Raw genomic sequence first — 13,423 nt, 5'->3', positions numbered from 1 at the left:
GATTGCATTGAATGGCACTATTTGTTTACAGTCTTGGAGAGATTTTGATTTGGCCCCCGATATCAATCATGGATCATAGGTAAGAGGTGTGGCGCAGCGGCCAGGGCAGCTGTCTCCGGAACCCGGGGGCTCGCAGTTCGATCTCCGGTGCTAGTGGCAAATCAGCCCAGGACCATGTGACTCTGGGCAATAGTTTGCTTAATATTCCAGACGGCCCCAGCGCCTTGACGCCCTCGGGTAATTGTTTGCGCTTTACAAATACTGAACATTTACATATGGATCAAATTACTCTATACGAAACCAATGGCTAGGGTAAGAGTGAATGTCTGGGCTTTCCTATCTTTTGCCTTACACAGGGGTGCCCACTATCCCCATCCTATTTGCCTTGGCACTGGAGCCACTCGCAGCTTGGGTAAGAGCAGACCCATTAATAACGGGGAAAAAGGGAGATGGGATTTGGGAGGAGCGTACATCATTATAAACCGACGATATTATGCTGTACACCACAAGGCCCCGCTTCACAGTAAACAGGTTGTTGCAAATATTCAGATTTTTCGGTGGCTACTCAGGGTACCAAATTAATTGGGATAAGTCTCTCTTGTTCATGCTTACGGGAGGATCAATGCCCTCACTGACTGGGGATGTCAAACCCCAAACTAAAGACCAATTCAAGTATTTAAGTATTAATATAGTGAGAACGGAACTGGAGTTCTTGGAAGAAAACTTAAAGCCCCAATTGGAACGTCTGAAAAAAGATGTGCCGCACTGGAGGACCATGCCAATCTGCCTGATGGGGAGAGCGGTACTATTCAAAATCGCATGCTGCATACCCTACAAAATACCCCATACAAAATACCAGACAAGTTCTTTAGAGAGGTATATAGCAAACTGAGGAAGCTCTTATGGGACGGGGGTGGTGCTAGGATAGAACTATCCAAACTAGAGAGGTGTCTACGAGGTAGGCCTCGCCATTCCAGATATAAAAAATACTACTGGGTGTCACAGTTGGTAATGGTCAATGAGTGGATCTTTGCAGATAGAGATGGCCAGGCGTACAGGGTGGACCACTTAGAGATGGGGCAGTGGGGTTAGCCAGGCGCTCTGTAAAAAATGAATCTTCAAAGTTTTATTTTTACTTTTGAAACACATTTAGTTTTCCTTTAAGGACAACGGACTACCTTTAAAAAAAACATAAGGTTTACTTTATTAAAGTACAATCACAGTCATGGTCTTCTGCTGACTCCAGCAGGCCACCATGCCTGTCATGGCGGCAATTCCTGATAGGTTATAAATTGCAACGTACCCAGTGTTTAATTTGCAAAAAAATAAGCGCCGGGGCATTTGTGGGTAGGCCACTGCAGTTTGCACCACATAATCTTTGCTAAATGGCAGGCTACATCGCCCTCCAAAACAGCTGTCCTTGAAGCCGCTCCCACCAAGGTTTGCTGATCCATTACCTTTTCCTGTTGGTGTGTCTCTGCGATTCTGAAGGTAATAGAGGAGCTGCTCCACCTCGGCAAGTTTGGATGGCTGAATAAGCTTGCATTCCTCAACTACCTTTCGAGCAAGCGACCCGACATCCGTGTTGGCATTGAGGCTCTTCAATCGAATGCTGGAAAATCATTTACATATATTATTAGTGAGGCTGACTATGATTAGGGAGACTGACACAAAATTACCAGCAAACGACATCAGGGTCCATTTAAAAAAAAGCACATACCTTAATAGGGGTGACCATAATTCACATTGCTAATGTCTAACTTCTAAATTATAGCCATTATCTTTTATTTTATGTGTTTAAAGTGTTTCATACCGGGCCAACATTATTTTCGGGGCACTTTGGAGCACCATGCACACGTACAATAGAGATAACTGTATTGCTAACCATACGCAAGTGCCAAGTGACACAGTTAGCAACATCCAGGTAGTTAATGACTTTTAGTAGCACTCTACACTTAGACGTGACTTTGCCAATGAACTGGGTAAAACTAATATGTAGTCACTGATCTAAGAGGAGTAGAGAAAGAATAGGAGTAGCAAAACTAAGAAGTGAATGGTCACTGCAACTTACATTATCCTTAAGGTGTTTGCAGTTTCACTTCAGTTGTAGGTTTTTGCATAGCATATTTAAGAGGCACACAAGATAACATAATATTACAGCTAACGTAGGAGGCAAAATAAAAGCATGGAAAGACCGAAAAACAAACAATCACACTGCAAATGTTATTCCACACGTATCCACATAGATGTATGGCATTACACAAAACAAGCAGGTCATATTTTTAAGAACACGAAAGTGAGTAGTAACAAGGAATTCAGAAAGGAGATCGTGGGGGACGGGTTGAGTAATCCAAACAGAGAGAAGATAAACAGGTGTGAACTAGTGAAAGTTTCAAGAGAACGCATTTCTAAGGTGGAAATGTAATATAAAGTCATTTTCCAAGATTTAATAATTCTGTAAGAGACAGCACTTTCACACTGGATGATAATGTCAATATTGTGCAAACTACAAATAAAAAAAATCCCTTTTCTCTCATCAGCACTGCCATAGCCACCAATGGCATGGAGAGCAGCAAAGTACCTTCCAGTGAGACAGTGGGGAAGTGGAGGTTGAGGGGCTCTCCAAACACAGGATCAATCCCCCCACCAAGTAAGTCATGAGCCCCCAGAGAGCATGTGACTGAGCCCCAAGAGATCATGTGATTGATAATAAGGTCTACTTTTTCAGTGCTGTGGACTGGGATATTTTGCACAACACAACATTTATTTCAATAACCCCAAGCTGTAAGCAAAATATCAAACAAGCATTGGCATAGCCAATAGGTCTTGCCTTTGGGGCCTTATAAGTGTTTAGCCATGCAACAGTTGATGTTGTTGCACCAAGGATATTGTGCTGCATAACTAAATACTTATAAGGTCCCAAAGGCGAGACCTTTTGGCTATGCTAATGCATGTTTACAAATGGATCTCATCCGGGGAAACGTGACTTGGATGAAAGGAGTCGCTCTGTGCCCCTCTGGCCAGGATGTGCTGCAGTCTGATACCTGTGCACATTTGCACATAATCCAGGGCAGTGGGAGAGGATGTTAAACTTGTAGGCCTCTTGTATTTCGCACCACTTTCACAGTGGCAATCCAGTAGTTTCAGCTCACAGACATCTGGCTCGATTTGGGACGAGAGGGTTCTCCTCTCTAACTTTTCTGCCCTGCACGGTGGCTTTCGGTCTGGTGTTGGGGCTGTCCCCGCCACGATCTCACTGATAAAACAGAGCCAGAGGTATCCGTAACAACATAACCTCTCATTGTTTCCAGTCTTTACCTTCAGCACCAAGCAGCTGCCTGACACTTTGCACAGTGGTCTTGATGTTAATCGTTACATGTCGATGCTGAGAGCACTGCCTCTCGCAATCCAGGAGGATCTGAACGAGGTGCCCGAATGGGCATAAGATCGCGTTTCAGTGCAGTAATGCGGGGTGAAGCATTGCTATGTTTTAGCTTATCCCAGAGTGTGTAGCACTTGGCAAGGCTGGTTAGTAAACACACTAACATTCAGCTTGTGGCTAGCTGCAAACAAACATTTAGTCGTGGGCTGGCAACAGATGTGTATGTGTGTCAGGGTGAAGAGTTGAGGGGCTCCAGCCCCAACGAGGGGAGCGGTTCATGTGCCCATGGCCCTTCCGGTCAGAGACTCCTCTGGCGGCTCTGCATCATCTCCCAAGGACCTCGGAGCGCGAATAAGCAGCAGATAACCAATTCACCTAAAAGTGATTAAATGCATCTGCCTGGTATATATGCTGTGCTGTCAAAGTATCTATTGCATACCAAGGATGCATGGTAGTGTTGGTGAGAACTTGGTGATATAAAGGCCTACCCAATAAAGAGAGAATTGCAATGGGCATTTAAATTTTGCTAGACATCGCAACCACTGCCAGTCGATTTTTCAAGGGGACAAGGAGCCAGCATGCCCCTGGAATTAGCACTTCTGCAGTTGTTCTTTCTGAATAACGAGGAATATACCCAATTAGCCACCTTTTGCTGCATAATCTGGGTTTTCTTGGCACGTGATTTAGTTATTCCTGCTGCCTTATTTGGTTTACCAATGCCACATAATTGTAATCGCCCTGTTTCTAAATTAGCTGGATGATCATCAGATGACTTTGGGCTTACCCTAAAATTAATCTGGTCTGTACTCCCAGAAACCGTGAAGTAAATTTTTTCTGTTTTTGCAGTTGTATAGAAATATAGAAGTCGACCCAAAGGTATTGGAGCGCTTTACATGCGCACCAGTTACGTTACACAAGGACAAGTTAATTTTTGGTAGACACGGGGGGAGATTAAAAGATTTGCCCATAATCGTAGAATGTCAGAGCTAACACCGACACTCGAACCTGGCTCCCCTGCTCCAAAGTCGGCAGCCCAGGCCATTACGCCACAACTTAAAATTTAGCGGCCTACAGTTATTTATTTAATACTCGAAGCGAACTATGCAGGCTTCGACTAGTGTATTTACTACAACAATGCGTAGATAAAGCTGCAAACCCCTGGCTACTCAAGCCTGTTTTGCAGGCTGAACATGTACGTTCACTTTTATTTCCAGCTTTCCCGTTTATCGACCGTACTTGTAGGTGACCACGTACAGAAAAGGGTGAAAGGGAAAGGTGACTGCTGCTGCCCTGTGCAAGCCGTGCTGCTGTCCTGCTTCAAGTGTCCTTGGGTGCAGCCTAGGTAGAGTGAGGGTGCAAATGTAACTGCTGTTAACGGGTAAGTGACGTGTCACCCCATCATTAACGTGTGAGCGTGTATGCTAGCAAGGTAGATCGGCGGCTTAATGCCCCTGCATCTGGCGGCCTGACTGTGCAGGCACAGTATTATTCTGTTGAAGAACGGATGTTATTGAGCGTGGAGGACGGAAGCACCTGTTGTATAGCCTGCAAAGCCAGTAAGCCCACGATGAAAGGCATGGCTCTCCAAAGTAGTAATGCGCACGATAAAAGGCATAGCGCTGCAAAATAGTACGCGTGAATAAAAGACTGCATCACTAAGAATCTAGCAGGCAGAGAAAAAGGACCAGCACGACCAGCGTTGACCGCCATTGCGCCATCTGTTTCCAATTAATGCGAATGCGATAATTGGAAACAGATGGCAATGTTCGCTCCCGAGCACCCTAGGCCCGGGAACAAAGAAGGCAGGACAATCACCCGCCTTGGACGAATTGCGTGCTATCTTTCTTAGAAAGACGCATGCAAAGGCCAATTGCGGGTGACAAAAAAAAAAATTACAAGCGTGTGTTTAGAATTTAATAGCCCTTACTACAGCCTTGCACGCGAGCTGGCTCAGGCAAGACCTAAAAAGAGTAAACGTATCAAATTAAAATGTCAGGAGAAGTAGGTCAGGTGAAGGGTAACTTTCAATAAATCAAAATCTTAAAGGAATTTCTTATCAAATGTGTGAAAGAGAGCAATAAAGATTTTTTTTTTGCAGTGTAAAAAAGTGTTCATCTGTTATGTGTCTGGAAGATTGTTTTTTTAACTGGCGTACATGAGTGGGTATTTAGTTTGCTAGTCTGTAATGGTCTTTTTTGGGTGTGTGTGAAACAGTATTTTTTCAGGTTAATCAAAAAATGATTTGTCTACCGTCTTCAACTGCACTTCTTTTTAGGCCAAAATGTGTTGTTACATTTGGGTCTTGCTGCTCCCCTCTGGCCTGTGCATTAAGCAGAGTGATATCTCGAGGAACCAATAAAGACTTGCCCCGAGCTAAAGTATCCTTCAGATAAGAGACTGTGAGCAAGCATGTTTTAATTTGTAATACAAATGCCTATCTAAATCCCACTTGACAGAGGTGCGGTCCCGACTTCCTTTATCCGTTGATCTGCAAGAGGTGTAGTACGGTTTATACTTAAGGTAGTCTACAGATATCCGGTGGAACAACATTTACGGTTAGCAATGAATTACAGTTGGTTTTATGCAAACTTTTAGATTTTATTTTAAGGTAAAGTCTTTACTTCCTTAGGCACCCAAGTCTCTAGGGTATGAAGAACTGAAATGAATACTGCTTTTGTGCATAAACTCAAAGGGGACAAAAGGTTCACAAGTTATAATGACAATCATCTTAGGTATAAGGCTCATGAAAATGTATTATATTTTAAAGAATGTCTTTCTCTCATCGGAGTAGATGGAGGGGTACTCAGTGCTAAATTATGGAATGAAAGTGCACTCGCCGCAAGATTTCCTGATTTAGAAGGCGTAATTTGATTGTGCTGCAAAAATAGGTTTGTCTGAGAATTTGATTGTATTCCAGGGTCGAAACGTTGCCAATTACATATGGTCCATATCAATCAAATCTCTGGTTGTTAAATCAATAAACTAACTTGCTGTTCACCAGAGTTATTGTCTACCTTCATTCTGACCGCAGTCTAGTCCCCAGTATAAATAATTGTATATAATATCACCTTGTATATATGCACTGCACCACTATCACTGAGCACTTAATGTCACCGTATCACATGTCACTTTGTCAGTATTTCCTGTATCGACAGCCCTCAGATTACTTTTAAATATTGATTCATGCTTTAATTGATATAAAAGAGCCTCTTGCAAACATTTACTAGTAGGTGTGTTTAATTTAATCTGTGTTCCAACGTCATTTGATAAGCATTCCAATGTTTTTAAAATACGTTTTATGGATTAACCAATGTAAATGCTTTACTTGTCTAACTTATTTAAAAGGTATCAAGCAACTCTTCCTGTTACTTTAAAGCAAGTGGGTTCTATTGTAGATATATAAATATATATATATATATATATATATATACACACACACACACACACACACACGCACACACACATACACACACACACAGAATCATCAGCAGACAATTTAAAAAATCAAGATGGCACGGGAGGGAGGATGTAATCCGGTTCTCTCATCAGGACAAAGCCAAGGACCTATGCGGCTGGGATTCATCAATAAGTGAAATATTGCCATATACTTAATACGTTATTGGACATGATACTAGCTAGGATTGGCCTTTTTACATCGTGAGTATACCACTAGCATTACCTTTGAAATTGCAGCTGAAATCCGAAAAACTTTAAAATATAACATCTACAATGGTTTTAAAAATCGAAAAACAAATCACGACATTTACTCCAAGTCAGAGGCTATTTGTGAAATTAAGTGGTGCACCTTTTGACCACGAGCCAACAACCACTTTCAATCGCAGGCATCAACAAAGTGTTTAAATTCTATTAGAAGTTTCAATAGAAACACAAACGATATATCAAATTGAGAGGGGATCTGGTAGGTCACTGATAAGTGATTATGATATCTGTTGTGGGTGGACAACAACAACTGTAATGCTACACAAGGAGGAAAACATTATGTTCATTATTCCTTTCAGACTAGGAGGCCATCACATTCAGCACCTGAATACTTTAGACCCTGAACAGTCAAATTTTCCTCTAAGTTCTTTGAACTCGTCCCTTTCCTTTGTCCCATTAAAACGTTTTATGTGCTGACAATGACAATAGTGTCAATCAGAAATCAGTGCTGTTACTTTATTATCAAGAGACACTGTAGTAGGTGTATGCCGTCAAAATGAGAGACGTTTGAAAACAACACTGACATTCAAAGTCGTATGGAAGACATTAATTAGATGGTGGCATCTTCCCTCATTTTTTACTCAAACACCAAATGTCACTGTCATTTTGAAAGCTTGGCAGAGTAGCATATCTACATCTTCACTTTTAATTAGTCAAATTAATACATATTCTAAAATGAACCAATTTACTTTGAAGCAACTGGAATTGCTCAAAGTGTTAATTGATCCTCTGCAAAATACATGTACACTGCACTGAGTGTATATTCGAAGTATTCCCCCACGCATAGTGGAGGGTGTCAACTGCCTTGCAGAAGGCTAGAGGGGTACCAGTGGTTGTTTGTGGAGGACCCGATTGTACTGTGCAAAATACTTTTTTTTACCTGTACCCCATGGGAGTATGCCCACCAATCCACTTGTGGAAAATCGGTTCTACTCCTTAGAGCAGATGTTTTTCACTGGACGTTGTATTGGTATGCTTTATGCTTATGTGGTGTTTGGAGGGAGCCTTTATACTACCTGGATCGTCTCTTACATGCTGAACAAGTTACTTAGGGTAATTTGTTATCAGATAGAGAAACGGTCTACCGCAGAATCCTTAAGTTCTGAATTCTCCCGAGTGGTGTCAAGACTGGGTCCGAAAATTTTCAGCAGTCTCTCTGCGTGCCGGGGAACAGCGCTCTAGGACTCTGTGATTACGTTGATCCGCCGGATGTGACATCAATGGAATCATACAAGTCCCCTCCGGCAAGCGGGAGTCAGTTTCTTCTGTGAAACCTTCCGTTCCAAAACATGGAACCACTATAGCAACAGGCGGCGAAACCGTGTGCCAAAAAAGATTAATATATCTTTAAATCATTTTTTTTTTATATAGATATAAATGGTGTATCAATACCCAGACAAGGCCCATTAGGAAAGACCCAGTATTGTGACAAAGCCATTGGAAATGGAAGGTATGGCAATACCAAGTTAAGATTTAACAAGTAAAACTAAAGGGTCAGTTAACCCTTACACTGCAAATCGTTTGCAGAGCAGGGAGGATGAGCAGGGCGTTTAGGAATTTGCGGCTAGACTGTCCCTACCAGATAATACGTTACCAAAGGTAAGTAACTTGTTCTTCTGATAGAGACATCTAGCCGCAGATTTCTAAACTTTTAGGTTAAATACCAAAGCTATACCGACCCCGAGGAGGTTTGTTAACTAATCCTACAAAAGTTCTCAAAGAGAACAAAGTGGTTGAAACAGACCACAGACCAGACTTGTGTAGGAATTAAACGAAAAACAGCATGGCTATCTATAAAAACCATGGCAATGGCCACAGGCAATGTAAAGGAGAACAACCCCGCAGGAACCGGAAACCCAGGGGAAAAAGGATAGTACGTGTCAGAAGACAACGGACAACAGTCAGACAATAGTATCTAATCCCCAAAGGGTAAGTGAGTCCTTGGATTAACAAGCATTACAATGCAATAGGGCACGCAGCGTTAAAGTTTGAGTTATTGGCATTGTGTATGACAATGCGTTGCATACATTTTCCGAAAACTCTGAATTGGTGTATAAAGATGATTTGCAAACTGTCATATGTTGAGTGAGGGTGAGTGAGGGTGAGTGAGGGTGTGTGAGGGTGTGTGAGGGTGTGTGAGGGTGTGTGAGGGTGTGTGAGGGTGTGTGAGGGTGTGTGAGGGTGTGTGAGGGTGTGTGAGGGGGGTGAGGGTGTGTGAGGGGGGTGAGGGTGTGTGAGGGGGGGTGAGGGGGGTGAGGGTGTGTGAGGGGGGGTGAGGGGGGTGAGGGTGTGTGAGGGGGGGTGAGGGGGGGTGAGGGGGTATGTGAGGGTGAGGGGGTATGTGAGGGTGTGTGTGAGGGTGAGGGGGGTGAGGGTGTAAGGGTGAGTGAGGGTGTGTAAGTTTGAGAGGGTGTTTGCGGGTGAGGGGGTTTGAGGGTGAGGGTGTTTGCGGGTGAGGAGGTGTGAGGGTGAAGAGTGAAGCATTGTGCAGCGTGCACATAGTAAGGGTGATGCAGTACCCCCAAAATAAACATGCTGGAATTCTGAAAATAAATGAGCAATAAAATGCTTTTACATTTTTTTTTTATCTTGTCACATTTGCTGCGCTTTAAACGATGGTCAAATGTCAGGCTTTTTTGGAAAGTTGGTACTTGTTGTTTTAACGTGGAGTGTCGAGTTTACTTTCCTTTCTCCGAATGTAAAGATAGAGGATTTTGTAAAGCAAACTGACAATCTTGCTGGGAAGCAGGGAATAAAAAGAAAGGCTAAATTATGCCAGTTTGTATTTTTAAAAATAACAATTAAATATCTATAAATACACCAAATATTTCAAGCCATATCAGCAGTTGCGGCGTAAGACGTAAGCAAAAAGGAAACCGTGGCCAAAAACGAAACTTGCCGTGGGGCGTGACTTCAGTCTTCGGAAACCCGCGCCCATGGAGTGGTTGGCCAGAAAAGCAGTGCTGGTCAACCACTCCGTGGGCGCGGGCTTCCGAAGACGGAAAAGCAGTGCTGGTGAGGGGGCGGAGGAACATGGCGGCGGCAGGCTGACGGCTGCTGCGGAGCTCCGTGCTCTGAAACGCCACTAGCATCAAACCGGATGATTTCTCCCTTTTTCTTCAGACCCTGCTCTCAGAATTAAGCGGTGAGGATTTGAATCCCTTTTTCTCACGTTGCTATTTTCGATCCTTTGAACTCTTCCCCTCTTGTTTCTCTCCCTTCGGTGTCTCGGAAAACTGAGCGGCGAGCATTAGGACCGAGCGGTATGCTCGAGCCGAGCGGAGCGCGGTCTGGAAGTGGAAGACGCGGGTGCCGAGTCACGGCTCAAGCAATCCAAGCCGTGGGCTGCGGGAAGCTGCTGCAGGGGTCAAGGACGTCAGACATCGCCCCGTGGCGAGTCTGGTTAGCCGGAAAAGTGTCCAGAGCCTGTGGCATCGCTCAAGGGGAGCACTCATCCTACGCACCAGAGGACCGGTGTATCAGTGTCCCCTCCTAGTTTGGGCCATAAAAGACTGCGGTAATGAGGTTCCAGGTGGGGTGGTCTGCATGGAGGCAGATACGTCGAAGGCAGCTCTAACCATATCTTGTCTGAGTGTTGTTGCTAAAAAACCGACCTGTGTTACAAAGGATTTTAGTGGAGGGGAGGGAGAGCCATTTAATCAAGTTATTTTTTTTGCTGATCCCAATCGGTCCGAGCCCCGTGGAAACAAAGAGAAGGTTGGAGAGACAAGGAACAGATACCAACTTAGGTCCAGGCAGGGAGTCTGGGATCTAGCGGAGAGGGGAGGACCAACCCCCCCTATCTCCCCGCAAGCACATGAAGAAGAAGGGGGGAGAGAGAAAGGAGGTCACAGTAAGGGCAGTTAAACACTCCCAGGTGTATAAAAATACCCCCTCACTTAAAAGCTACTTTAAAATAATGGAGCAAGCAGTAAGGTCTAAGGAGGATATAGGAGGTCAATTAGCAGCTATGCCTGGGGTAAAAGTTGTAAGCACTGAAGATGCAGAGAAAGGAGGGAAGAGGTGGTGGTGCTGGCAGAGGCCACAGAAGCTGAAGTTGAAGCAGGGGGCTCTTGCCAAACTGATAGCGTGATAAGTTCCCCCACCTTACTCCTGAAGAATAGATATGCAGTGCTTGAACCACCCCCCGAAGATGAGGCTGTAGAGGCTATATTACAATCAGATCTTGGGCAAAAAAATCTTGGGCAAAATCCTATTTCTAGCTCTCTATCATTAGACGTTCAGGTTTCAAATGCTCCTATAACCTCGGAGAGCTCAAATCTGGGTTTACCTGTAGACCAGTACTCTTTATGTCCAGCGACTTACTCTATCTCACCTACCCCCTGGAGCTCTAACCACACTTCCTCCCCAGCCCCTTCCTTCCTCCACTGTTTCCACTACCTCTACTGCCTCTTTCGCTGTTATGCATAACCCGGTCTCACGAAACATAGACTTGCCGTTTGTGGCACAGATTGAGGGGGATAGACTTGGTCTCTTATTCCAGTCCCGGAGGGGAGACTTACTCGATAAGTTTGAGATTTCTGAGAGTAATCAGAGGGGCTTACATGATAGGTTTGTCGCTTTGGAGGGTAAACTGGATGGATTAGCAACTCGAAATGACCTGTTGGAAAGCAAAGTGACCTCGCTTGCGGAGACATCGATGGGGAATTCCAAAGACATTGACACTCTTAAGGCACAAAACCGTACTCTCTCCATGGATGTGGAGAGGTTGGAAATGCAAAGCCGGCGGAATAATCTGAGGATCCTCAAAATACCAGAGGGGGCAGAAGTTGAGGACATTAAGGGATTTGTGTGCAGGCTGCTACGAGAGGATGTACTTAAGGATAGGTCAGATATCGACCTAGAAGCTGAGATTCAGCGGGTGCATAGAGATCCTTTTAAGTTGCACCCAGACCGTAAGGCTCCAAGAAAGATTCTAGTCTACTTTCAAACCTACACAGTTAAGGAACTTCTTCTCAGCAGAAGTCTAGCACGTTCCTCTCTCCACTATCGTGCCAACCCCTATCAAATTAGATCAGATATAGGGGGAAAGACCGCTCACAGGCAATGGGAACTGGGATCTAGGATGCCAGAACTTCGTTCCTTGGGAGCTCAAGTCCAGATGAAATTCCCTGCTTTGCTCAAGATAATGTGGAACAGTAAGATGTTCAACTGTAGCCATCCAGAGGAAGTTGATGAACTGCTTTTAAAAATGAGGAAATAGTTATACCTCCAGGATGTAATCAGCGGCCAGACTGTGGGCATACGATCACCAATCATTATATGCCGCCATCCACTGAGCGGTAACAGAATGAGATAGTTTGGTTTTCCTGCTTTTGATGTGTTAGTTGATAGGGATAAAGATGGGAAGGAAAAAAAAAATTAAAAAAGGAATAAGCCGATTAGAGTTTTAGTGAATGTGGGATGTCTAAACAGAAGGGGAATTTTTTTTTTTTTACTGAGTATAGTAAGTCGGGCTTTTTGCACCGAGTGGGGGGGAGGGGGGGGGGGGGGGGGGGAAGGAAAAATAAATAAAATTGTTTTTTGGTGGTGTTTCACGGTATGGGGCCCCCCAAGGCGTCTTACGTCGGTTAGAAGGGAAGGGTTCCTCGGGGGGAGGGATGGGAGGGGTCTCGGGGAGGCAGGTAAAAAGCATTTAAAAAAGTCCTCATATGCCAATTCTTATGTTGTAAAATTAGAATGCAAGCTCAGGTCACCATTAGTTGTAGATGTGGTTAGATTAGGTTATGGCTCTTAACATGGCTTCTAACATAAAGTTCCTCTCTTGGAACTTAAACGGTATAGGAAGCCGCAAGAAACACAGGGTGTGCAAATTCTTAAAAAATATTGAGGCACATATTTATCTCCTACAAGAGACCCACCTTGAAGCAGAGGCTTGTAGCCAAGTATTTGTAAAACTTAGTTGGGTTCAGGAAATCTTATGCTCCAGGCAAAATGTTTCGACCAGAGGAGTAGCCATAATAGTGCGTGCCAATAAGGGAATAAGGGTTCATAATTGGGAAACTGATAGGTCTGGGCGATGGTTGGTTGCAGTTCTCTCCATTGGTAGTTCTATTTTCCAATCTGCTGTCTATTATGGCCCCAACGATGACAACCCGGGCTTCCTCCAAAAGTTGGAGGAGTACATGGTACAGAACTCAGCCCCAGTCATATTGGGAGGTGACTTTAACCTTATCTTGGACCCTCAGCTAGATCGTACTTCAAATGCCAAATATAATACACCAAATAAATCTTTTAGCCTTGAGGAACATCATGAAGGATTTTACCCTACAGGATGTCTGGAGAGTCAAGTATGGTAGC

At 44.1% G+C, this 13,423-nt stretch overlaps 1 protein-coding gene across 1 annotated transcript in view; it reads right to left on the bottom strand.

Moving 5' to 3' along the window:
* The window catches only part of KIFAP3 (kinesin associated protein 3), a 1,290,910-nt gene that overhangs the window by 1,126,230 nt on the left and 151,257 nt on the right, over positions 1 to 13,423 (bottom strand). Inside the window, exon 3 of the mRNA XM_078686865.1 lies at positions 1,458 to 1,612. Within this exon, the coding sequence (XP_078542991.1) occupies positions 1,458 to 1,612 (155 nt within the window). The remainder of the gene's footprint in view (positions 1 to 1,457; positions 1,613 to 13,423) is intronic.

This window comes from Lissotriton helveticus, chromosome 1_1 (assembly GCF_964261635.1).
Source record: "Lissotriton helveticus chromosome 1_1, aLisHel1.1, whole genome shotgun sequence".
Classification (NCBI taxonomy): domain Eukaryota; kingdom Metazoa; phylum Chordata; class Amphibia; order Caudata; family Salamandridae; genus Lissotriton; species Lissotriton helveticus.
This window is presented reverse-complemented; position numbering and strand designations above follow the sequence as displayed.